This window comes from Lissotriton helveticus, chromosome 3_2 (assembly GCF_964261635.1).
Source record: "Lissotriton helveticus chromosome 3_2, aLisHel1.1, whole genome shotgun sequence".
NCBI lineage: Eukaryota > Metazoa > Chordata > Amphibia > Caudata > Salamandridae > Lissotriton > Lissotriton helveticus.
Window position 1 is genome coordinate 493,779,421 of NC_136062.1, and position 19,045 is coordinate 493,798,465.

Genomic DNA, 19,045 nt, shown 5'->3' on the forward strand with positions numbered 1-19,045 from the left:
CTCTACATGTGCAGAAGAATCAGAAGCACCGCTCCGGCGGGTTTCACGCATTTTAAGCGTGTTCCCCCGGAAGTGCTTGGTGAGGCAATGAGGTGGAGGACTAGACCAGGACACCACTTCCGGCCGGAAGTGAGTATCCCGATGCCTGCATGTGTCCCGTGGCGGCGCTCGGAACAGCGGAAAGCCGCCACCCGACAGTGGTAGAGTGTAATTACCTTCATTGGTTTTGCATGAGTGCAGTTAATTATGTTTGGTAATTATGTTCTCTTTTCTGTGCAACCCTAAAAATAAATCAATGAGAACCCGGTCTGCACAGGCACAGTTACATGCCCTCCAAAGGAAAAAAACACATCTCAGTCCTTGTACTGGCCAGCTCGCGTGTTCCTTCAAATCTCCTCTTCATCTCCTTCTCTCAGCGACAGGGCACCACCCCATTTGCCCACATAGAACAAACGCCCCTGGCCCAGAGCCTGTGATTTATTCCACTTTACTTGCCCTAATTCCACATTCCCTAAGCTTCAGAGTTAAACACTTATCAGACAAAGCTTGCTGCACTCTCCTCAATCTTGTCATGTTCTTCGTTTTCACCAAAAACCAGCGTCTGCAATGCAGCGGCTCTCACTAAGCCACCCAAAGTGTCCCTCATTATCAGTGACACTGGCATTATGCAGCAGGGAGGACCAAAGTATGATGCAGGATTGACTAAATTATGTGTTAAGAGAAAGCAAAACACGCAGCATAATGTGGTGTATTTTCTGATCGTATTACTTGGTTATTTTTATACTTGGTAACCTGTCTGGGCATTGGTTGCACCTCATTAGTACCAGTTAAACACCCAAATATAACAATAAGAAACTGAAAAGTGACCATTCAACCTTTGCAAAGGGCCTTCCATTGTGCGGCTTTATTTTTAGTAACTTTTGATCCATTTAAGCTAGAATCAATTCTTTTTGTTAAAACCTACAGATTATGCTTCAGATAGTGGATTATGTGACAAATCCCTAGTTGTGCAAAAAAACGCTGCTGCCATGCAATCGCATAATTGCAGTTACCCCGCTAATTATCCTTTAAAAACACTGCAAATGGGCTTGAGATGCTTGGGGTTATCATCTAACACCACTTGGTGATAGGTAGTCGCCAAGTCCAGGGTTGAGAAGCTATGATCTTCCCCAGTGTCAATCATTTTGTGCATGTTGGGGAATGGGTGCTGGTGTACCCATATAATTACATTGAGACGGCGTAAATCCCCTGAGCTTTACTGCGAAAGGGCAGAAGGGTCGACCCAGAGTCGTCTATAGGTTTGGGCAATTTTTCTTCACAAAGGTCGTTAAACATCCCAATTTGTAAATCCTATGCAGAAAGTGCAACCGAACAGGTGTTTTTGTTAGCCTTTTCATATGACTATTCATAAGGGATTGTGATTTTTATTTATAAGGGATTGTGATTTCTTTGGCCAGCTTCTGTTTAATCTGTACAATTAGTCTAACAGCGCCGGGACGCCTCTTCGCTGGGGCAGCTGTGCGCTTAACAAAACTATAACATAACATACCATAAGCAACTGGTATAATATATTTTTAAAATGCAGACTTCAAAATGTTTTGTGCACACTGTCTAAATTAAATGTTCATTTAATGGCATGCCTTACTGTTATACATTGTAATTTTCTGATGAGACCAAAACCAGTGATTATTCTTGATTTACATTTAAAACGTTTTTTTTATTACTTTGCATTGATCCAGGTGGGTGCACATTAGCCTTGCCCCCAACTGCTTGTAGCTGCTGCCAGGCTCTCTCTCTCTCTCTCTAACCCTGGATCAGTCGATGGTTACTTGGCATTTCTCAAGCCACTGATACTTGCCAAAGATACTACAAGACATTTACTGAGCACAGTGATAGCAGTGTGCAGTGCACACAAAGCTGCTTCGTGTTGCACTACACAACTGTGTTGCATTGGTCTTGCACTGCAGTGAGCGCTACGCAGGTACTCTGGACCATTGAACCCCTGAGGGCGTTTCACTCCCCTTCTGACTGCCGGCACCATAATCTTTCTTTGCAACTGGGGTCAAGAGGCTCACCCGTCTTAATTACTTGGTGAGAACTACACTGCCAGCATAGGGATGCCTAGAGTGGCTTCACATGCAGATGAGCTGTTTATTTTGTGGACTGGGATGAGCGAATTATAGCACCAAAAGTTAGAAGTTGAAGAACATTTTTGCTGTTACTATCCTGTGGTAAACCCCACACTGCTATGTGACCGAGAACCAGAAAAGTGCCTGCCTTGCAGTTTAAAAAAGCTACCACACTCAGAGGGCATGGCTCCAGGAGCCACAAGGCACAACTGTCTATCTCCCCTCCATTTGCCTGCGGTGTAGGTTAGCACACAAGATAATTGATGACCTCCCAGGTTGAATCTAGGCACTGCTGTGGATGGTATAAGGTGCTGCGGTAAAGGCCAAAGTTCCATGTGAGGGTCCATCTGCTGAAGACTCCTACATGCGCTGTTCCTCAGCCTGCTCCTTCTCAGAAGCGTGGATGCGTGCACCCAATGTGCAGGCTCCCAAGCGGACCCCGTTTCCACCGGCCTTCACTGATGGGGATGCAGTGGCGCTAGGTGCATAGACAGCCGCCGGACTTGGAGCCAACAAATGAGAGCACTAGGGCAACCGAGTTCTTCAGTATCTTGTCTTTACAAATGGCTGATGGTAAATGATAGCGCTTAAAGGCGGCGGTACTTAAAAGAATGCAGCCATCTTGGAGTCCAAAACTCTGGCACCTCCGTCATTCATTATCGATTTAAATAATGTCATTAACCTGCTCCAGGTTATATTTTTAATTGGATCATCTCTGTAACCCAACGGCAGGATACAGTATTGGACAGATCACATGTCGACTAGATCACTTATCTGATGTGTTCTGGGGCTGCGTTGCTGATTAGATCACGTGCCTTTTTCCTCACTGTATCCTCTATAGTTTGCTGAGTCACATCTGTGCAGCAACATACCTTGAGTTATGCGCTTACGACAGGCATTGAATAATTCATTATTTGGCTTGTCTTTATAGTGCTCCCACACAGCCCACTGATCTGAATCATTGTGTTTTTAAAAGTAGTTTTCTGATTTGCACACAGCCTAATTTGTTCTTTTTCTCCATGCCTTCTGTACCTGCTGAAGAGTATTCCATTGGGTTGAATGAAGGGTAGAGAACCTTCACTGATTCTCCTGTTCCCAGTGACCTGGCCAGGGTCCGGTACAGTTTAAGCTTTAAGTTTTGGAAGCACTAAGCTAATGTTTGCACCAAACATTTTAAGTTGCTAGGAATGGGATTAGAAAATGCTGGCCTAATCTCAGAAGGGCATGGAGCTAGAGCCGGTGCAGATATTATGAAAACGTCACTGTGTAGCTGAGGTGTGCATCTTGCAGTGTGGGGCAGAGATCTAGTAATTGTGTAGTGCCTACCTCCTCTGTGGTGTGTGTGTGTGGTGGGGTGAAGGATTTGCATCTAAAAGTCATTGTGTAGCTTGCGTGCTGCAGTGTGGGGCAGAGATCTAATAGTTGGGTAGTTTCTTCCTCCTTTGTGGTTGTGTGTGTGTGGTGGGATGATGGGTTGATATCTAAGGTAGTTGTGTGTGTGGTGGGGTGAAAGGTTGGTAATTAAGGTAGTTGTGTGTGTGTGTGTGGTGGGGTGAAAGGTTGGTATCCAAAAGTCATTGTATAGCTGAGGTGTGCATGCTAAATTGTGAGGTAAAGAGCTAGTAAGTATGTAGATTCTAACTCCTCTCTGGTTGTGTGTGATGGAATGAAGAGCTGGTATTTAAAGGTTGTTGTGTAGCTGAGGTGTGCGTTATGCTGTGTGGGCAGAGATGTAGTAATTGTGTGGAGCCTACCTCCTGTAACGTTGTGTGATAGGATGAGCATTTTAAGTATCTAAACATGATTGTGTGGCTGAGGTGTGCCTGCTGCAGTATGGGATAGAGATCCAGAAATTGAGTCTACCCCCTCTGTGGTTGTGTGGTTGTGTGTGTGGCCGGGTGAAGGGTTGGTTTCTAAAAGTCTTTGTGTAGCTGAGGTGTGCACGTGTTTTTTAAAATGTGTATGATAAAGTAAGGAATTGTGTACCTTTAGTACTTCAGTATAAAATATGGGGTTTTAGCATGTTTCAAATGGTCATTAGCACCCGTGGCAGAATGAGCATAGGCAATGCATTTTTTTTGTTTGCTCTTCCATGATATAGCTCCATAGGATTTGTGGAAGAAAACAATGACATCATCATGGCTTATTGCTGTAAATTTGTAACATACCCCTTTGTGCGCCACCGTTGGGTCCATTAACAGGGTTTTTTGCTTCCTCTCCAGGCCTGCTTCGACTGTAATGCCAAGAACCCCAGCTGGGCGAGTATTCCCTATGGAGTTTTTTTGTGCATCGACTGTTCCGGGATCCACCGCTCTCTTGGTGTCCATCTCAGCTTCATCAGGTTTGTGAGCCGAGAACAAGGCCTCTCGTCCTTGGTCCATCAATGTTAATGTCGATAAAGGGGTCCCTTCCTTGGCAATGTCAGATCTTGGTGGTGGAGAAAAAGGTGCTCCATCGTTTGTTGTGTGCGGGGAAGGGGTGGGCTCCACTAGCATAAGTCATGTTTGAGGCAGAGAAAGGGAGACTTACTCATAACTTCATAACATTCATTATTGGTGTCTGAGAAAGTGTGCTCCTGCCAACAAGCATTGGTGCATACTGGAAGAACAAAAGCAAGCCATTCCCCACCATCATTTGATGCTGGCAGCCGGGAGGGGATGGTTCTGCGTATAGTTCAATATAGGTGTTGGATATGGGGAGCTCCCACCGCATTGTTGGATATTGGCAGCTACAAATGGGTTGCTACCGAGCATCATTAGATACTGGCGGCAAGGAAGAGATTGCGCTCCCACATCATTCAGTCTCTGTGGCAGAGAAGGTGCTGCTCCCTTTGTATCATTAGATATTGGCCTCATAGGTGTTGATTTCCCCATATTCAGTCATAGAGAAGGAGGCGTTCCCTCTACCATTGGGCATCAAATAAAGTGGTGCATAACTGGCAGCGGCAGCATAGAAGAGCTTTCTTTCCTGGCATATGAAACCGTGGCCATTAAATATAGTATCTGAGAGTGCTGTGGCTCGAGGCTCACCCGTGCTCCTATAGTTCATTGGCTGATAGACGTGTGCTCATGCTTCCTGAGTCTTGGGAAAGACCAATCCTTTCTAGAGCGCAATAGCCATTGTAGCTGCAACGGCTGATGGTGCTCGAGGCTTCTACAGTGCGACAGGTTGTAAACAACCAGTGGGGCCTCAGCATCAGCAACCGTGCCGTAAACATCTCCTTTAGCTGTGAAAGCACCAGTGGCATCTATGAATGGCCACCTGAGGAAGCGCCTATTTGCTCCTGTTGACGCCACTGCAGAGAAAGCACTAAGAGGTTCTAGAGCTACACTGCATCAGCCGAGTGTATGAGTTGCTGACTGCATGTGTGCTGGCCTACTCTCTAATATGGCAGCAATGTACAGGCCTCACTTCATAAAGAGGGAGAAATGATGAAATGATGAGATGAGAAGATGTAAGACCGTTCTGTGGAGTAGCTCTGCTTGTTTATGATAACCCTCTTTGGTTCTCATTGCTTCCCGCTGTCCTTTTGTTGAGAGCCCCCAGGCTTTCTAATGCTGGATGTGAGAAGCACCCACTTGTATCCCTCTGTAATCCTTTGCCTTTCTCACCCATGACTCTGACTTCTTTTGCTTCCCGTCCCAGGTCGACGGAGCTCGATTCCAACTGGAGCTGGTTTCAGCTGCGATGTATGCAGGTTGGAGGCAACGCCAATGCGGTAAGAAAGCACTGCCATTGTGCTAAGGCATGGGTACTCGCGCTTTCCCAGGTGCCATAAGTATGGTCTGTGTTGTGCCGAGGGACGTATTCATGCCGACAGGGTAGCAGTGGGGCTTTGTGGTGGAGCGGGGACTGTAAGCGGAAGTGAAGCATGTACACGGTACCAGCCTCTTAGTCCACTTTTGTCATTGTTGACTGAGTGGGAGAAGGCATTACCGTTTTCACATCCATTTTTGAGAACTAACACTTAAAACAAAAATACTTCTCAATTCACTGATGTAAGCGGATGTACGAAGGTGAAACGCTTCTACATGTTAATGAAATAAACCGTTTTCACTTTTGAAGAGACTTTATCATATTTTTACAAGTTTGTTGCAAGAGGTCTTGAATTAATGTGGTCCTAAAATTAAGTGGTGCAGGGCCTTGTTTGCTTCTTTTCTTTTACTTGAGTTGGAGCTTAATTAAAGGCTTGCCCCTTCGTTCAACACCTTACTGCATGTTAGTGCTCTCTGAAGTAAACAGCAGCCCAGTGCTGTCCTTATTCAGGAGGCTGCATGTGAAGGTCAGGTGGGCCTCAAGCTGCCCTGTGCCTTACTCTGAGCATCACTGGGCTGAAGTATGTAGGACTCTGGGGGTCAGTAGGTGGAGTTCACAGAAGTGTCCTCATATCACCTTGAGTTTAGGGAGGTAATAATTTCTTTATGTTTCTCTTTCTCTCTTCCTTTCCCTTATGCTCTTTGTTCCTTTCTTGCTTAGTCACTTTCTCTTCTTTATTTATGCTTTCCTGTCCTAGTCTCATTATTTGTCCTCTCCTTCTTGCTTTCTTTCTGTGTCTTCTTACTGGCTTACCTTGTTTTCTCACCTTGTTTACTTTCCTTCTCCCCTTTGATTCTTTCCTTTTCTCCTGTACTTTATTCATTTGTCTTTCTCTACTTTTTTCCATTTTCGCTGCCTCTTTATTATCTTTACCCATGCTTCTCTCGTTTCCTTTTTTTCAGCGTCTTTTCCATTCGCTTATCTTCTTCGTTCATACTTTCCCTCTTTTTCTCCTTCCTTCTTTCTCTTGGTTTTCTCCTTGCGTCCTACATTGCTGCTTTTAATTTTTTTATTCCTCCTTTCGTTCCTACTTCACTTTCCTTCTCTCCTTTTTGCTTCCTTCTACCCCTTCCCTCCCCTTATGTAGATCTATATGGTCCATATAGTAGTCAGTAGCGCAGGGTGGTTTTAATTTATCAGGAGTAGGTCACACAACTGAAAAGGTAGTTGACTCCTGCTTTAATTGCTGTTGGAACAAATGTCGTCAAGCTGGCTTAGAAAAGATGTTCCGCCCTGGCCATTTTTTGCAGGCCCAGTGTTTCCTTCAGTAAACTGCGTCTAGGAGTTCACAGGCGCTGCACCACATTTTAGGTGCTGTTTGCCAGCACACCCAGACTCTGCTGACACAGGAAACACAGAATATTCCCCAAGTCTGAATGAGGTCTGTTGCAGCTTTCTTATCTTAAGTGACTGGCACTGGTGTCTGCAAGAATCTAGTACATGGATATTGGACTTTTTATCTGCACTCCTGCAGACATGTATATTAATCATTACTTCAAAACTGAACAATAAAAAGGCTAGTAGTAATTGGAATTCGAACCCCACCATACTTGTGAGCACCATCAAGTTAAGCAATCACAGGGAAATGATGGACAGAGCGCTGAAACTTTTCAGACACTCACCCCCAGTCACAGATCTGGGTTGAATCCATCATCGTTCTGGAAGGTGGCATAATAGGGGGTATACCCACCTAAGGGAAGAGACCCATTGGTCCCGACTTTTTTACCTACCTGTAATTCCCCAAAATCTACTATTTAGGGGCAACCTTGAACCTTGCTTCCTCAGACAAGAACCTGCAAGAAGAAAAGAAGAAGGACCGATCAGCCGTACCGAAGCTAACGGGAGGAGGGCTCCCACTGACTTGGCCCCAGGCCTGCCAGCCTGTTCCCACCTCGAACCTGCTCCAGCGACATCTCGGTATGTCCTGCAGCCAGTAACCTCGACAACCCCAGAGGACCTGCCTGCCTTCCATCCCAAAGTGTGTCTCCAGTGAACAACGGATTTGTTCAAACAACAGACTCCAGTTCTGCAAGGATCCGCTAGACTCTGTACCCGACGCCCACGGCCCGAGTTCGAGTGGCCAAACACCAAGAGGGTGTCCTTCCCAACGATCCTTCCCCGAGATCCGGTGACCCCTTAGCTGCCTCAAGCCTCGTGCCGACGCCTGCAGCCTCAAACCAGAAGGCCCCCCTTACCGCGACCAGGTGATGGAAAGAAGATCCAACCCTAAAAGGCACCCCTGCACCCGACGCCCTACGGCCTTGAGTGGCCCAACCGACAGTGCCTAACCAACCCCCAAGATCCCAACTTACCTCTCCATGGGGTGGTCGCACTCAGAAGACCTTTGTCCCCGAGCCTGCAGTGCTTTTGCAAACCAGAGACTCCCCATTAAAGCTACAGGGCTTCTGATGCAAAACAGCACTCTGCACCAGGCTACCCCAGTGGTCCTGAGGGTGCATATTTTGTGCTGGTCTAAACCCCCAGGTGCCCTGAACTTAAATCAGGAGCTTTTCTCCCACAACCTAGTGGCCTGCTCGCCAGCAGCCACCAACCGGAGGCCCCCTATCGGATAACATTGGGCCTCAGCACTCTGCACCCGGCCGCCCTAGTGGTGTTGGGGGTGAAAGAAAAGTAAATCCTTGACCCGGGGGGACCCTGGAGTCTAACCCCAGAATACCAACTCCCTCAACAAAGTACTTACCTTTGAACCGATAATACTATTTTCCTCCATAGGATAGCATTGACTGTTTTTCTGTGAAAATGTTTGAACTGTGGAGTTGGAAAACCTAAAGAAATTCTTTGAAATTGTACAAGCTAACAAAAACGCTGTTTACAGGAAATGTCACTGCAATCCAGGCATACTGCAATGTGTAAGAAAAGTAATCTCAAAAGTAACTTACCTGTAATTTTACTACAAATCCTATACAAAGTATATGTACTGCATTCTGTAAAGCATTGCATTATCAGTAACACTACTGTAACCAAATCAAAGTGCATTTACAATTGCAATTCAAACTATTTACAAACTGCATTACTATTGTAAAGTAGTTATTGCTTACCCGTGCCAGGCTTGCTTGGTTCTAGAAAATAAAATAACTAAATGAATATTTTTGTACAAAAACAATTGGTCTGGAGTTGAGTCTTTGAGTGTGTGAATTCATTTTCTGATTGAGTGTGTACAACACATGCTTAACACTACCCTCTGATAAAGCCTTACTGCTTGTCCACACTACAACAAATAGAGTGAGGTGCTATCTACCTTACCTCTGTCTACCTTTGGGGTTCCACTGGACTCTGTGCACTCTATACCTCACTTTGGTATTGTATATTCAGAGCCAGCTTCCTACACCCCCTGAAAATCTAATCCCCTCTTAGTGTGCTGCCTGACTGGCATAATGTTGCCTGCCACCACAGCCTTGTTTCTGACCCCCTGCCGGTGAGAGCCTGTGCTCTCTGAGGACAGAATCGATTCCTGCTCCGGTGGAAAGTGTTCGTTCCGCCTCCAGCTGGATGGCTGGTAAATCTGCATACCAAGGCTAGGTACTTCAACGTCCCTGCTGTCTTTGATATGTGACCCCGTTTCCCCCAGACCTGGTAGATGCCACCCCCTACCCTGAGGCCCATTTGGCACCAGGACCGGCGGGAAATTAGCTATGCCAGGTGGCGTGATGGACTATCAGGCCAGTCATGCTCCTAAGGTGGGCTGCCTGATGTGCCCAACGAAAGAAGGATTACACCATCGTAATTCTGGTGGATTTAGGAACTCTGGGACATGGTTAGGCCCCCTCCCCACAGGAAGTGGTCATATGGGGGGGGGGGGGTAGTGACCCCAAGGGTCAGTAGCCCTTTGGCTACTACCGAACACTCCCCTAAATTCAGTATTTAGGTGGCTCCATTGCACCAGGAACTTGGATTCGCCTGACTGAAGAAAGAAGAGCTGAGAACTTCAGCCTTCTGGTGGACTTAGGTACCAGACTTTGCCTGCTTGCCTACTCTTGACAATCGCAACAGCTAGACTCGTCCTGCAGCTCGGCATCCTTCAAAAACCTTGGAGGGCTTCCAGCACTTAGCCAAGCCATCAGGATTTCCCTTGAAGTGGAGGAGCCACCCGCCTGCAGGCACTAACCGCAACGTCTGGTTCACCGTTCTGCTGTTCACTGGGCCCACCGACGCAGCAGCCAACTGGGAGGAGCTCACCGTGCTCCAGGAGTCCACTCCATTCCCCCACCAAGGGTGAAGACGCCAGAACTAACCGGAGCCGCCCTGCACCAATACCTGGAGCTCCTTGCAGTAAGCAAAGCTTGGTTGAGTCCAAACTGGACTCCTGGCCCATTCGACCAACACCTGCGTCTGTGCTCCCCGACCTGGGTCCACGACAACAGACTGTGCTCCCCGCCCCTCACAAACAAAGCCCCCGTTGGAAACTCCCAGACTTCTCCTCCTCTGCAGCCTTGTTTCTAGGAGGTCCCCCACTTTGCCTACAGTGTAGAAAGCAAGGTTAGCGCCTCTGCACCCATACACCCCTGGGCAGGTAAACCTGAACTGCTGGTGGTACTTTGGACCTTGGCCTCCTAGCACTTAAGAACCTAAGGGTGACCCCAAAATACAATTGCAAGTAGTTGTATGCAGTATATGGCTTTTTTTTCCATAGAACAGCATTACCGCATACAAATGCATTTGTGCTACAATTTTACCTACCCATAAAAATTGCTGTTCTAAAAAGTACTTACCAAATTGTGACGTTCTTGGTGTTAAAATAAATATAAAAAATACTTGTAATTTTTCTAAATTGGTCGAGTTTCTTCTCAAGTGTGTCTCATTTATTGACTCTGTTCAACAAATGTATAGCACTACCTTCTGATAAGCCTAAACTGCTCGCCCACACTCCCACAAAAGAGAGCATTTAGGATTATTAATTTAAGCCCTGTACGCTAATAAGGATCATCTGGACATTTTTCATAGTATAACTCTTTTTGGTAAACTACATAAAAAGCAGCTTCCTACAAATCTGGTTTAATGGAAGGATCAATGTTCTACCTTGGAGTAATATCTTTGATGGTCCCAAATGGGAGTTAGCTCAAAGGGTGGTGGCCAGTGAACCTCATTGTTTGCCAGTCAATGACCAGTCTTGGTACAGTGACGACAGCAATTTTGTGTTTTCTCGATCAAAACATTTTAAACACCATAGGAACACGCTCTTTTTTTTAAAACTAAGCACTCTACCTGAGTGGGCCACCACAGCCTTTTCTAGAGCGGTCTTATCAATGTTAAAGAGGAAGGTTTTTACCTGGCAAAAAGGTTTATTTTTCCATGTTTAGTTGGCAGTTTTAACGTTTGTTAATTTAGAAAAATACGATGTGGCTGTACACCTTGATATATGTACGTATGAAAACGAACTTGCATATACGTTGTTGAATTCACCCGATATGACCGCTCCCTCAACCCCCAGTCAGAAATGCATTGTCAGGCAGGCCCTGCAACCTAGGCCTTTAGCAACTGACTGACAGATAACAGGCGGGGTGGGAGGTAGGGGGGGAGGGAGAGATACGTAATCCTTAGACAAACTTGTGACACCACAATGGTCTTGGGAGATTGAGCCAAATAAAACATGTTTGGCCGGAGAGCACACATTCCCAAAAACACCATAAAGTCAGGTGCCACGCTAAGTTAGGAACACTCAGCCAGTCCGAACACCGCATGCACATTACAGGCTGTGATCATGAGCTCCCCGGGCAGGACATCTGGACATGTACCCATCGGCACTGCATTGTGTCCGCGCAACGTCAAGCCCACCTGCATTTCATTTCAGACACCCCAATATATGGCCCCCTGACCAGGTCCAAATTTCTGTTGCCGAAGGAATGCATAATCCGTTTTATGATGCTTCACGTAATGTATGAAATGAGGGCCGAAATCAATGTGCTTTGAGATAGTTTTCAGACACCGACTGTTGCCCGATCACCAGGCCGCTGCATTTAATTAAACTAACTGTACCTGTTTTGCCAAAAGTCTCTTGTCTTTCAATTTTTCAATGTAAATTCATATTTGAGCGACAGTATTGTAATGGCAGCACAATTATGTGCTGCAGTCCACTAATGACATATTAAGGACTTACAGGTCGGTTAAATAAGCAGTCGGGTATTAGCCTATTGTACACATACTTTTGGGGCCAGATCACATGCACTGGGGTTCGGACACGAGGGTTCATCCAGTGCACCAGAGTCTCGACAAACCAGCAGCATCAGTTCAAAAACAAGGGGGTGATCGTAGGATGGAACTATTGCTGTTATAAGGATTAAATGGTTATTGTATGACATCAAAAGCAAAGGGGATGATGGACGGAGTGTTGAACATTGCAAGCACTCACCCCCAGTCAACTGATCTGGGTTTAATCCATCATTCTTTAGCTCACCTGGCCTGGCAGTTCGAGTTGGACTGTTCCCATGGGGCACAGGGTAAGACTGATTTGCATATGGCTGGTTTCAAACTGGAATGGCATGGTGAGCAAAAAAACAATGGATTTAGGCCCATATCTCTGTACTGGGGTGAATGTATGACATTGTTCTGCATTCTGTTGTTTTTGCTTTTGTCACCCCGAGTGGGCTGGGTATGCTCAGACGTGAGTCCCGTGCTCTGCATGCCACTGGAATCAAGCTATCCTGGCTGATGAGGGCTGAAAGCCTGAAACCGATCCTCGGAAGCTTGTTTCCGGTCCAGGGAAGGCATGGCTTGGTAGTTCGGGCTGGACTGTTCCCATGAGGCACAGGGTCAGAGCTGATTTACATATGGCTTGGGCTCAAACTGGAATGGCATGGTGAGAAAAAAAAACGATGGATTTAGACCCAGATCTCTGTACTGGGGTGAATGTATGACATTGTTCTGCATTCTCTCAATCAACTGTTGTTTTTGTATTGTATGAAATCAACATTGTTTGCAAATATTGGAAGTTAATGAAAATGTGAGTTGTACCTCAAATTATATTGCATTTGTGATATTGATGCATCATGAGTAACTGAAGTTATGCGGCATAGTGCCTGGCACGTTCCCTCTGTTCTCGGAGGAGCTAGACTGCCTGTGAGAAGAACCACCCTTCTTGGCAACTGAATGCCCTGCTGAATGAAGGTGTGTGTGGAGGAGTCCTCGAAGGACAGACTCTCCAGGACCCACCGGATGCTTTTTAACCTTGTGTTTACTGCAGCAGTTCACCCCTGTACATTTTCTTACAGACTGCCTTTTTCCGACAACATGGCTGTACGTCCAGCGACACTAACGCCAAGTACAACAGCCGCGCAGCCCAGATGTACCGTGAGAAGATCAGACAGCAAGCCAACGCTGCCTTGGCCAAGTATGGTACAGATGTGAGTATTCTGTAGGAGTGCTTTAAATGCATCAGCTATGGTGGACGGCTGAGGCTTGAAGGATCTTGGGTATGGTTGTGGCATGGAGGAGCCTGGTTGCAGTGAGTTGAATGGTTACAGGTTTATGAGCAGTTGCCATTTGATGACCGCTTGCAGGAGCACGGCTTCAGGGACCTGGAGACAAATGGTTTTATAGAGGCCAGGCTATGGTTATTCAGTGGACCAACGGCCTGGTTGTCTCAGAGGTTGACGGACATCAAAGGAGCAGGCTTATGATTGACTCAGAGTTGTGACTCCGGGGCAGAGCTATGAACAGCAGGGACTTTGGTCTTCTGAAGAAGCTTGAACTTAACTGAAAACCTGGGAAAGTAAGACTTTGGTGTCTCCTAGGTCTGTAGGAGAGTAGTGTTGCTGGTGCTTTTTGGGAACAAGCACTGGTGGGGGAGTAGAGTGAGCCTCTGTGGCACAGAAGATGCTTTCACTAAATCCATTTCGGTGCCGGTGAGGAGCTGGGGTTAACTGGGATTTGGCTTCCCACAGTGCTGCACCGGATCATTCTTTTGCTGCTGTACTGGGGTGTGCCAGTGCACGTGTGATCTGTGCATTCATGAGTGAATGAACTGTCTGCTTAGAGATGGTTTAGCTAAGTCTCTTTCATTGGGTCACAAAGTACTTCAATTGGGTAATGGTAACCCATATAAATTAAGAAGCTGCAAATCAGAGAAACTGCTTAATTATTTTTATTATAAAGATACTATTAAGACTCTGTAGACACTGATAAGCAGGGTAAGGGCTTCATCTAAAAAGTTAAGCCAGAGGATTAGTAGCCTCACTTGAGCAGGTATAGGCGTATTGAGCCAAGCAGCACCCTCCGTAGGAGACAGAAAGCTGAGCACTGTGGCTAAAGAGAGGGAACTGATTCCTGCAGGACAACATAAACCTGTTGCTCGAAGCCATAAGAATTGAAAAGTGAAGTGGTAAGAGTTGAGTTGCAAGAAGAAGCACATTCTAGCGGGCAACAGGGTTGATACGGCAGAGGAAAATGGGGAGGTTGTGTAAAGGGCACTGAGTGGAAGCACCAAAGAGGCACTCCATGTACGCGTGGCTACAGGGCACTGAGTGGAAGCACCAAAGAGGCACTCCATGTACGCGTGGCTACAGGGCACTGAGTGGAAGCACCCAAGAGGCACTCCATGTACGCGTGGCTACTTTGACTCTAGCCGGTGACCCTGGAGGGCTGAGGGCCCACAAATCAATTCATGCTTCTTTGCTAGTGGTAGAGTATTCGTGAGCTCCTAACCTTTAAGTGTTCTCTGAAGAGATCTGGCTGAGCTCTTTTTTGAATAGCGGGAGGATGTTGATATAGATGTATTTCCAGCTCCTAGGAGCATAGATGGGGAAGGCGTGTCTTTAGGTTTTGTCTTTTTGTGAATATTTTGCTTTCTAGTCTTGCTATATTGTGGCTTCTTATGTGGTTCGTCTGTCCGGGGGCTTTATTTTCTCTGCCAGATAAGCTGCATTGCAGTTTATGGTCGTTCTGCATTTTCTGCCTATGATCATGAAGGTTTTGCAAGTTTAGAGGGAGAGCCCGTGTTTCTTAAATATTGGGGTGATGTAGTCAGGAGACATGAGGTAGGAAGTCTGATCCTTTCCAATGGGGCCAGTTTGGTGTCTGAGACCACAGTGCTTCCTTGCAGGTGTTGAGACGCTCGAGACTTGGATTGTCAGGGAAGAACTGTTTCATTTATTTCATGATTGAAGCGCTGTCTCCACTCCGTGTTTTCTTGAGAAGGTGTTCCTGGGAATCCTAGTGATTTTTCTTTGATCGTCTTTTGGGTACAGGACTGAAGCCATCAGATTTACAGAGCAATTTTGGATTTTTGGATCTTTGTTGCTAATGGTGAATAGAGGTGCAGCCTTGGTGAAGTTTAGTTTAACTAAACACTGGGCCGCCTGATCCCTTGGCAGATTTTCAAATGCTGAATGTTCACAATTAAGATTGTTGATGTCATTGGCATGTTGATGGACTGTAAAAAAACCTGTTGGCGCGTTGGATTCCATGTAGAATCTGAGTATGATGTGGGATAGGATGGATCCCTGGTGATACCGCAGGAGACAGTTTCTAAAATTTACTAGGAAGAAGCTAAACCACTGTAGGGCCATGTTGGAGAAAGCCGTGAATTTCCTGTGTATGGATCAGTGCTTGATGGTAGAAAGACAGGCAACGGAGCTTAATTAGTTATCAAGAGGCAGGTGAAATTATGAAGACCAACCTGCGCTGAGAGTTGTACAAGACTTTGCCTGTCAGTGAGACCTTCCTCTACGTGAAGCCCCCAAAAAGCTGCTCTCAATATACATAGACTGGTAGTGAGGTGCATGAACCAGGTTTTTGAAATTCATGACTACTCTGTTTGATTACCCTGGCCACTAGTATTGGTGAATTATTTGGAGTTTAATAAAGTGTGTGTTTGTTTACCAATGGTTCAAATTATCCCGCAGTTGAGCTTGTGTGTCTGAACTTGTGTTTAGCCTCACTGTTCGCTACCTGAGATATCCCTGCTCTGTGCATTAAACATCCCATAGACACACCTCTCCCAGGGGGCTGGGGGTGTGGGAGGGGGGGTGGAGGAGGCCTGCTTGCTGCCCCTGATCCTGCTTCCTGAATTAAGTTAATATCTTAGTATCTCACACAACTACTTTGTTCTCTGTGTTGACGAGCTGTTCTTTCTTGCTCTCCGTTACTCAGCTTTGGATCGATGCAGTGGTCAGCACCTCCCTGCACTCCCCGGAGGCCAAAACTACAGATTTTTTCACGGAACTCTGCCAGGTAAACGAGTCGAGCTGTCATGAACGGCTTCATACCAGACAGTTGGTGCTTTCACAAGGTTTGGGAAAGGAGACGTGACAGAGTAGGACCGAGCTGGTGAAGACGTGAGCTGTCTTCATAGTGGCATCGTCCCTATTAAACATTTTTGGGAAACCCCTGATTTGTGTTTGTCACATAATGTAAGCATTGCAAGATCTGGGAATTGTTAACCATTCATGTTTAGACCACTGCTTGCCATAAATATTCTCTCTCCATCAGCCTGTCCGTGTAGAGCATGGATGCCACTGCTTTATTTGTGCAGTGGGGGCTGAAGCCAACCATGTCTGCTTGACCTTTATTGGTGTGAGTTCTTATTAACAGGTGTGTTGTTTATGCACCACCTTTATGCTGAGCTTCCATGCACAGGGTGTTGTGTTGAGGTTTTGGGATGAGGGTGTTGGCTTCCTGGGCCACCTGGTGGGTGACAGGTTGTGGGATCTAGAAATACTTTATGCAGGTGCTTAGATTTAGGGGAGAGACATAGGTTTAGGAAGGTTTGGTTGAAGGGCTTTTGGGGGTAGTTGCACATTTATCAGCGATGTGTGGTTTTATCTACTTCTGCATTGTGCGTTGTCTTGTTGCAGTGCTGACATGTAAAGCATTTAGTCTAGTGGTACTAACTTGCAGACTTTAGTGGGGTTGATGTGTTGAGATACTGTTAGTAAGTTCTGCTTGTGCCCTAGGAGGAGGAGGAATGACCCTGGGGTGTCCTTGGTATGACCATGGGGTTGGATGAGGAGGTCCCTCTGTTCCTGGAAATGATCTGGTTGGGCTTTACTTGTCCGGTCTTCCGTACGTAGTGCTACAGACCCTGCAGAGGCTAATATGTCCTTGCCATGGGATCGGCTCTTGAGTGAATATTTGTAGGTTTTTCTTTTTTTTTTAAAGGGTTGACTCGGGCGGGGGATGTGTATAAAAAAATATTGGTTTGAGGGCAATGTTCTCATAGAGATGAAGGATAACTTGATCTAACAATGGCTTTTGTTCCAGCCTGCAGCCACATGGGACACATCATCATGCGCAGATCTGGGGCCGGTGCTCACCTCAGTGGAGTCTGAGAAGCTGGTTAAAGCTGTAGAGAACAGCGATCCCTCGCGTAAGTGTTGTTGTAGATCGTCCTTCCACCTCATTCTGAAACCCGGCTCATTCTAACCCCATTCCTACTCTAGGATGGCACAGCTGCACTCTTTCTATGCTATCCATGTAGTCCGTCATGTAATCAAGCAAAGACTCCCCACTGCTAATTCTTTCAACCGAAGAGATACTTGGCTCTTCCTCAACCATTAAACCAGGACACCACTCAAAAACCTTGGTGCTGAGAGGGTCTGAAACGGGAAAGAGAGAACATTAAAAAAAAGACCTGATTTTAAAGCTCATCTCATCTGACCAGGAGTGTCAAAAGAGAGCCAGACAAATGAACACCAAAATATCCACCTAATTTACTGCACAGAGTTCTGTGCTCTAAATGCTTCAGTTAAACAATTGGAAATGTTCCACCAACTTCAGGAATCAGAAGATGTGTCCCTCCCCCAAGAGACTCCTCTCTCTCCCTGAGACTCCTCTCTCTCCCTGAGACTCCCCTCTCCCTGAGACTCCCCTCCCCCTGAGACTCCTCTCTCCCTGAGACTCCCCTCTCCCTGAGACTCCCCTCTCCCTGAGACTCCCCTCTCCCTGAGACTCCCCTCTCCCTGAGACTCCCCTCTCCCTGAGACTCCCCTCTCCCTGAGACTCCCCTCTCCCTGAGACTCCCCTCTCCCTGAGACTCCCCTCTCCCCGAGACTCCCCTCTCCCCGAGACTCCCCTCTCCCCGAGACTCCCCTCTCCCCGAGACTCCCCTCTCCCCGAGACTCCCCTCTCCCCGAGACTCCCCTCTCCCCGAGACTCCCCTCTCCCCGAGACTCCCCTCCCCCAAGAGACTCCCCTCCCCCAAGAGACTCCCCTCCCCCAAGAGACTCCCCTCCCCCAAGAGACTCCCCTCCCCCAAGAGACTCCCCTCCCCCTGAGACTCCCCTCCCCCTGAGACTCCCCTCCCCCTGAGACTCCCCTCCCCCTGAGACTCCCCTCCCCCTGAGACTCCCCTCCCCCTGAGACTCCCCTCTCCCTGAGACTCCCCTCTCCCTGAGACTCCCCTCTCGCTGAGACTCCCCTCTCGCTGAGACTCCCCTCTCGCTGAGACTCCCCTCTCGCTGAGACTCCCCTCTCGCTGAGACTCCCCTCTCGCTGAGACTCCCCTCTCGCTGAGACTCCCCTCTCGCTGAGACTCCCCTCTCGCTGAGACTCCCCTCTCGCTGAGACTCCCCTCTCGCTGAGACTCCCCTCTCGCTGAGACTCCCCTCTCGCTGAGACTCCCCTCTCGCTGAGACTCCCCTCTCGCTGAGACTCCCCTCTCGCTGAGACTCCCCTCTCGCTGAGACTCCCCTCTCGCTGAGACTCCCCTCTCGCTGAGACTCCCCTCTCGCTGAGACTCCCCTCTCGCTGAGACTCCCCTCTCGCTGAGACTCCCCTCTCGCTGAGACTCCCCTCTCCCAGAGACTCCCCTCTCCCAGAGACTCCCCTCTCCCAGAGACTCCCCTCTCCCTGAGACTCCCCTCTCGCTGAGACTCCCCTCTCGCTGAGACTGCTCCAGACTCGTCCAGTTGGTTTCCATGTCAGTCCTTCTTTAGTACATCCACAAGCACAGGAGAGGTCATCTTCATTTCAAAGTGCTGCTCCTATGAGATCTCCCACGTTAGGACAGACCTACAAGGCACATGATCCCTACTTCCCTCTCTTACCTCACACACATACACCCCTTACTCGGGTCAAAATCTTTATATTGGAGTCACTATCTCAACCGCTGTAGAAGAGGGAAACAGAGATTTATTCATATAAGGCAA

General features: G+C 47.3%; 1 protein-coding gene across 2 annotated transcripts in view; it reads left to right on the plus strand.

Moving 5' to 3' along the window:
- Positions 1-19,045, plus strand: part of ARFGAP2 (ARF GTPase activating protein 2) — a 138,264-nt gene that overhangs the window by 15,686 nt on the left and 103,533 nt on the right. For both annotated transcript variants that reach the window (XM_078684472.1, XM_078684471.1), the window contains exons 2-6: positions 4,352-4,470; positions 5,775-5,847; positions 13,172-13,303; positions 16,050-16,130; positions 17,160-17,265. In XM_078684472.1, coding sequence (XP_078540598.1) covers positions 4,352-4,470; positions 5,775-5,847; positions 13,172-13,303; positions 16,050-16,130; positions 17,160-17,265 — 511 coding nt within the window. The remainder of the gene's footprint in view (positions 1-4,351; positions 4,471-5,774; positions 5,848-13,171; positions 13,304-16,049; positions 16,131-17,159; positions 17,266-19,045) is intronic.